The sequence below is a fragment of the Chiloscyllium plagiosum genome, chromosome 28 (genome assembly GCF_004010195.1).
Source record: "Chiloscyllium plagiosum isolate BGI_BamShark_2017 chromosome 28, ASM401019v2, whole genome shotgun sequence".
In the NCBI taxonomy this organism is placed as follows: Eukaryota; Metazoa; Chordata; class Chondrichthyes; order Orectolobiformes; family Hemiscylliidae; genus Chiloscyllium; species Chiloscyllium plagiosum.
In genome coordinates, this window is record NC_057737.1 from 25,378,286 (window position 1) to 25,385,796 (window position 7,511).

Sequence of the window (7,511 nt, forward strand, 5' to 3'; positions counted from 1 at the left end):
CTATTTTTTAGGAATGAAAAAAATGGTATTTGATCCTAATGAACCATCTTAAAGAAATGAATCAATTATAACTAGAAGCAAAAATATGTATGTATCTTAATAACCTAGAAAATAATCATAGTCAGGCCTAATTTTAATTCATGTTCCTATTTTCCGGATGAACCTCATTCAGACAGGTTGTCCACAGAACATCATATTTGCTCCTTTTAATTCAACACAGGGAAGTGCACAGAACTGCACGAGCAGGATGTTTGTTCACTTTTCCTCTTCTGGCCTCACCCCACTCCCATTTAGTGCATCTTAAACTAGGAGAAATTGAACTCACAGCCCCTCATGCTCAATCTGTAACATCACTCTATTTACCCTCATGATATCAAAAGCCAGTTTAAATTACCACAGATTGAAGGCTGAAAATTCAGTTATTTCCATAGGTCAGGAATAGCCATTAAACCCTTGTGTGCTAACTTTCTATTTTGATGGACTCAGCCATGTATTCATCCTGACTGTCTGCATACAACCTTGAAGAACTCATTAATTAAAACTCTTAAGTTAATTCAGGATTCATCTATCACTAGTGTCTCTCTCACACATCAAAAGTAATCACTTTTTTTAAAAAACTGTGACCAGAATTGTTGCCTTGAACGGCAAGAATTCAATTTAATTACTACCTCTGGAATCCTGTTCCATAGATTGAGTGCTTCTTAGAAAAGTAAATTTCCAACTATACTTTGATTTCTCAATTTGAATAAGCTATCAATTCTATGCAGTCTATTAATGTGCAATAATCAATAAATTCTATTTTAAAATCCATAAACAAGTTTGCTTTCTAGCAAACTCAACAGAAGACACAATTGAATGCATTCTGCTGCTAATGTCCTAACCTGTGAAATTTCCTCCTTAAATGTCTTCACTTTTCCATTGCCCCTTACTGCTTAAGATGCTCCAAGAACTCACCTTTATGTCCTTCTGCTACAATAATTCCCAACATGGCTCAGTGTCAAAAATTATTTGATAAAAGCTGCTGTGAAGGGTCAGAATACTTTTGCTTTAAAAGCATGATATAAATACAAATTATTATTAGGCCATTGATCATTCTGCCTGAGGATCCAGAATGTCATCTTTGTGATGTGAAGATTAGAATGGCTAACCATATTCTAACTGAGAGCTTATTAAAATTTAAATAACCTTATTACCACATTTCTAACTTTGTACTGAACAGTTGAAGTAGTACAGCCCAGGTCCCTGCTTCCTTTGACTGCATCTTCCTCATACTGTACTTGAAACTTTTGAGGAATAATCAGCAATCATCTCCAAATCACTTATCTGTCACTACTGATCTACTCACTAGTGCTTTGTGTACTTGTGTAACTGCACATTCACATTGAAAGATGTTTGTTGGTCTTGACTACACACACTATGCAAAATCCAGTTGTACTTAATTTCTTTCATTTTGAGATCCAAACTCCAATGCATTATGTCATTAATGTTTGATGTCATTAGCAAAGTTAAAATTGCATAATCAGTGTTCTGCAGATTTTGAATACATGTTATAACACAAATCTAAGTCTGAGCCTGGTGTACCACTGTAGTAAACAGAGTCCATTAAAAGTTAATTCTCGTTAAAACACTTGTGTTTTTTGCAGAATAAAAGACATTGTTAATGCTTTTTCATAAAAACCATAAGACATAGGAGCAGAAATTAGACCATTCAGCCCATCGAGTCTGCCCTGCCTTTCAACCATGGCTGATAAGTTTCCCAACCCTATTCTCCCACTTTCTCCCTGTAATCCTTGACAATCTAGAACCAATCTATCTCAGTCTTAAATATACTCAATATTCTGGCCTCCAGAGCCTTCTGTGGCAATGAATTCCAAAGATTCACCACTCTCTGGATGAAGACATTTCTCCTTACCTCCATTCTAAAAGGTCTTCCCTTTACTCTACAGCTGTGTCCTTGGCCTAGTCTCTCCTACCAATGGAAATATACCAATGGGTATATGGATTTCAGCAAGGCATTTGATAGGGTTCCCTATGGTAGGCTCATCCATAAAGTCAGGAAGTATGGGATACAGGGAGATTTGGCTATCTGGATTCAGAATTGCTTGGCTGACAAGGCAGAGAGTGGTTGTAGATGGAAAGTATTCTGTCTGGAGGACAGTGTTGAGTAGGGTCCCGCAGGGCTCTGTACTTGGGCCTCTGTTCTTTGTAGTTTTTATAAATGACTTGGATGAAGAGGTTGAGGGGTGGGTTCGTAAATTTGCAGATGACACAAAGGTTGGAGGTGTCGTCGTTAGTATAGAGGGCTATTGCAGGCTGCAGCGCAACATAGACAGAATGCAGAGCTGGGCTGAGAAATGGCAGGTGGAGTCCAACCTTGGTAAATGCAAAATGATGCATTTTAGAATGTCAAACTCGAATGCTGAATATAGGATTAAAGACAGGATTCTTGGCAGTGTGGAGGAACAGAGGGATCTGGGTGTGCAAGTACATAGATCCCTCAAAGTTGTCACTCAAGTGGATAGGGTTGTTAAGAAATCATATAGTGTTTTGGCTTTCATTAACAGAGGGATCGAGTTTAAGAGGTTTTGCTGCAGTTCTACAAGTCCCTGGTGAGGCCACATTTGGAATATTGTGTCCAGTTCTGGTCGCCCTACTATAGGAAAGATACAGAGGATTTGGAGAGGGTGCAAAGAAGGTTTACGAGGATGCTGCCTGGACTGGAGGGCTTGCCTTATGAAGAAAGGTTGAATAGGCTCGGACTTTTCTCTCTGGAGAGAAGGAGGAAGAGAGGAGACCTAATAGAGGTGTACAAAATAATGAGAAGAATAGACAGAGTCAATAGCCAGAGACTTTTCCCCAGGGCAGGATTGACTGGTACGAGAAGTCATAGTTTGAAGATATTAGGAGGAAGGAATAAAGGAGACGTCAGAGATAGGTGTTTTACACAGAGAGTTGTGAATGCATGGAATGCGTTACCAGCGGTGGTGGTGGAAGCAGAGTCATTGGGGACATTTAAGCGACTGCTGGACATGCACATGGATAGCAGTGAATTGAGGGGTGCGTAGGTTGTTACTATATTTTACATTAGGATTAAATCTCGGCACAACATCGTGGGCCAAAGGGCCTGTTCTGTGCTGTACTTTTCTATCTAATGAGAGCATCGCCCTATGGTCTGGTAAGACAATGGTGAGTTAATGTGATACCTAGCATCACACTAGTACTTAAATTCATGTATCATGTTGTCATTTGTGGAACAGGCAGAATGTCTTTTAGCTTGACGGCAACATCCTGTTAGTGGTGAATACCAATCATGTTGTTCCTGTACTCTAGTTGCATGAAACTGCTAATGTTTGAAGCGTCTTGCCCTTCCAAAGTAGTCTGAGGTAAACAGAGCATGTTTTAGGCCAAAAGTGATGACCTTATGTCCATTCATTAGTTTGTGAAATCAAAGTAACCATTAATCTGCAGAATGACGTTGGTGTATCCATATTACAGTGTCGTGCTTACAACTTAAACAAATGGCTTCTCTATTTAAGAGGTGATAATTACTCAGAAGAATGTAAGATGAAAAGCTTCCACAAAATATGGTTTCACCAAGACTCTAAATGTTACACCCAACCAAACAAGTAATTGGAAAACATTTACGGTTATGATGCTATAAGCTGATAGTTCTCATGAATCACTAAATACAGCACTGAAATGTATTTTTGGTACACTTAGCCCTTTTAGAAAAGTAACAAGATATCCGTTTTATCTCAGGTGGTGACTCTTCTGAAACCATCTTTGGGTGTCCACCATAAATTTTGGATGACAGTCTGAACAGTTATTAAGGAATATAAACCAGCCTATTTTCATCTTTATTCATCTTCTGTCTTCTACAGAGTTTCTTTAGATCTGAGAAACAAAATAAATTTTCCAATGGACATATTTGATTTTTAACAAAAAGATAGTAAAAATTAAATGAAAATGCAACAGATTTTTTTCCAAAATCTACTTGAGTCTTTTTACTGTTTTCTGTGGCTGTCATTTTATAAATTACTTCTTTTTATGTACATAAATATTGCTGATTATCTTCTGTAAATTATTTGCAATTAGAGAAGAGAAAGGTGGTGATTATTGCTGGACTGTTAACTAGATAAAAACAAGGAAACCAGATTCTAGATTAGAGTGGTGCTGGAAAAGCACAGCAGTTCAGGCAGCATCCGAGGAGCAGGACTGTTAATCCAGAAACCCAAGTAATGTTCTGGGGACCTCGGTTTGAACTCTGCCATGACCCATGGTGGAATAATCTGCCATCCTTACCTCATCTGGCCTACATGTGACTCCAGACCCACAGCAATATGGTTGATTCTTAACTGTTCTCTGGGTAATTAGGGATGGGCAATAAATGCTAGCCTAACCAGTGATGACCTCATCCTATAAATAATTGTTTTTAAAAGACTGCCTGTAATAAATCAAAAGTAGTCAAATGTTATTTGTTAACAAAATAATTTGCTTTATTCATCTAGTGCCATTCAGGAATTTTGGGAGGAGGCCACTATGTCACATATGCCAAAAACCCCAATGAAAAGTGGTACTGCTACAACGATAGTAGCTGTAAGGTATGTTAATGCCGCAGTTTTATCCTTTTCATTATGAAAATATACAACTTGTGTAAATTGAACATAATCATTCTGGTACAGTGTATATTCTATGGCATGTCCAAAATATGCCATACTTAGCTAACTCAGTGACTTCCATTTCTATGGTACTTCTCACAATTGTACACAGAAAAATAAATTTAAAATGTAGGTAGTCAAGGAGTAAACAAAAAATGCTGATAAAGATTATAAAGGTTTTTTAAAAAGATATCCGGAATGAAAATTTTAACTACATGGAACGATTGGAGTGTTTGTTGTTTTCATCGGAAAAGACATTGAGTAAAGAATTAATTGAAATTACTAAAAATCGAGGACTGGATAGAGTGGATAGTAAGGTCCTACTTCCCATAGCAGAGCAGTCAATAACTAAGGCACATAGGTTTAAAGTAATTGGCAGGAAGATTAGAAGGGAATCATTTTTCTTTCTCACTCAGTGGGGAGGTGTGGAATTCCTGGGGAGTGCGATAAACAGATATCCTCATTACATTGCATAGATGTGATAAGGCTGTTGGAGGGGGGCACTACAGCTTAAAGAATGGCTGCAGCTCAGAGAAAAAAATCATCTTGTGTAACTCTGACAGATGGATGGTTATGTTTATGGGTTGCTTGGGTTAAGTTTAAGAAATGGAGTTTAGAACATATTGGGAATGACGAAAAAACACAAACCATTGAAATATTGAATAGTTGGGCCTTTTAAAGTGTGAAATACAAGAACTACTGGTTTCTGTAGTAGCTGGAGGGCAGGGCAAAATTGGACCAGAATTTCTAAATATGCCCTTGGTGTAATTGATGTGGGCATTCATGTTTCCTTTGGCTCAAAGGAAAAAGCTTTTAGTAGCAGCTTAAACAAAAGATGGCAACCAAGATAGTGAATGGACTTCAGAGGAATGATAAAGTGAAGATATGAGCAAAAGAGGATTGCTCCAATTTAATCACAATTCGCCTAAAAGTTATGGGTAAGACGATGAATAAAAAGGTTTTCTGACAGTGAATAGATGTTTTATCCAGAAATGACTAGTTCAGTCTATAGTGGAAGTGGTGAGAAACGTCTGCACAGAATGTTCTGATTTCCTTTTTCCTTCAGTGGCCACAATCTTGATTGATTAAATACTGTGTACATACATTAGATCATATTTTTGTTTTATGATTTTTTTATTTCTGATCTGAAAATGATATCCTGGTTTATTACCCCTAACCCTTCTCTTGTAATTCCTCTAACAATATACTATGAACCTAATTTTTTTTTTCTTTCTCCATTCCAGGAGGTGCGTCCTGATGAAATTGATACTGATTCAGCCTACATACTTTTCTATGAACAACAAGGTGTGAACTATGCACAGTTCCTGCCAAAGACAGAAGGCAAGAAGATGGCAGACACGAGCAGTATGGATGAAGATTTTGAATCTGATTATAGAAAGTACTGTATTCTGCAGTGAATGTGTTTTTCCATTTTCAAAATGCCATGAGATTTCAGAATGACTGGGCAACAAAACACTCCAGATGAGAATTTCAGGGTTGGACAGGATTTCTGCTCAAAATGTACTGCTTCTGCAAATAAATTCTATGTGATTATGAAGCATAAGGAAAAAATGTAGAAGTTGAATACAGATGGTAATACTGATTTTCCAGTTGTTAATTGCAACGTATCAGTAGCCAATATGATCTGCTACCTCCTTTTCTTAAACTATGAGTTTCATGCATTGTGTTGACGAGACCAGAATGGTAGCATGCCAGAAATTTAAACTTCCTAAAACATGGGCTACAGCATTTTAACTCTAACAGAGTTATCATTAACTGATTAGACTATATTTTCCCCTAGTGAATTTGAAGTGATGGTTCATGAAACACAATTTGCATTTGTTATCTTTTTAACAATGACTTTAGCTTGTATTTTTAATGTTATATAGTTGTAGAAAAATCAATATTTTAAAACCTGTGTAAATGTTTCAGAATTAGTCTTTTTGTTCAATGTAAAATTCTGAGAAGTTACAAAATATGTGCCATGATTATTTAAATCTCTTCACCCAAGTGAGAGTGAACTGAACTGAATGCATTCAAGAATTTAAAAAGGTAATACAAAGTTGAGTTGTGTTTCTTGAATCTTCCTCACTTCTGTTTGGTTGATTTACACGTTCCTTAAACATAGAAATAATTAGGTTAAGCTACACTTTTTATTTTAATAATTCACATTTATGATGAATTTGGAGCAAACTATCTTCAGGTTTTTTCTGGCTTGGCTAAAACTAAAGAAACCTGATTTAGAAGGTTTGAGAGTGTTGTATTTAAACTTCACCTGCATTTACAGCACTGCTGTTTGCTATATGATTTGTTTAATTGATATTATATTACAAGTACTTTGGGCACAGGATTTTTTTTTCACTTTTAATATTTATTTGGATTTTTAAATTCATATCATTACTTGAGCTACAAAATGTCCATAAACCTAGAAGCATTTTAAAGCAGAACTGTTTTCTTTGGCATCATAAAAATAACTTAGCAGAAACAGATGATTTGTGATCTATTTTACTATATTCAAAACTGGAACAAACATTTGATATCCAGAGCTAGGTACTATTATTGAACAGTGTTTTACCTTCAAAGGTCATTGCAATTCCCACCCAATGTGATTTTTATTGATATCCAGCAAAATCCTACGGCTACTTCAGATGGTCTTAAATATATATGTGTATGTGTGTGTGTGTGTTCGTTCATATAAAGACTACTAATTAAGCTCTATTAAACGGGAACATTGGCAAATACAATGTAACATAATTTGGAACCGATGGTTCCTTTGCGCAGTTACAGTCTGTGTAACTAATTCTAAAAGTGATGGCTAAATGCAGTACCTCATTGCTTGGTATTCTAAAACAA

General features: G+C 36.5%; 1 protein-coding gene across 4 annotated transcripts in view; it reads left to right on the forward strand.

Moving 5' to 3' along the window:
- usp32 (ubiquitin specific peptidase 32) overlaps positions 1-7,281 on the forward strand; it is a 200,992-nt gene extending 193,711 nt beyond the window's left edge. For all 4 annotated transcript variants that reach the window (XM_043718522.1, XM_043718523.1, XM_043718524.1 and 1 more), the window contains 2 exons: positions 4,509-4,601; positions 5,903-7,281. In XM_043718522.1, the coding sequence (XP_043574457.1) occupies positions 4,509-4,601; positions 5,903-6,076 (267 nt within the window). In that variant the 3' untranslated portion in view covers positions 6,077-7,281. The remainder of the gene's footprint in view (positions 1-4,508; positions 4,602-5,902) is intronic.
- Positions 7,282-7,511: the final 230 nt, after the last annotated feature.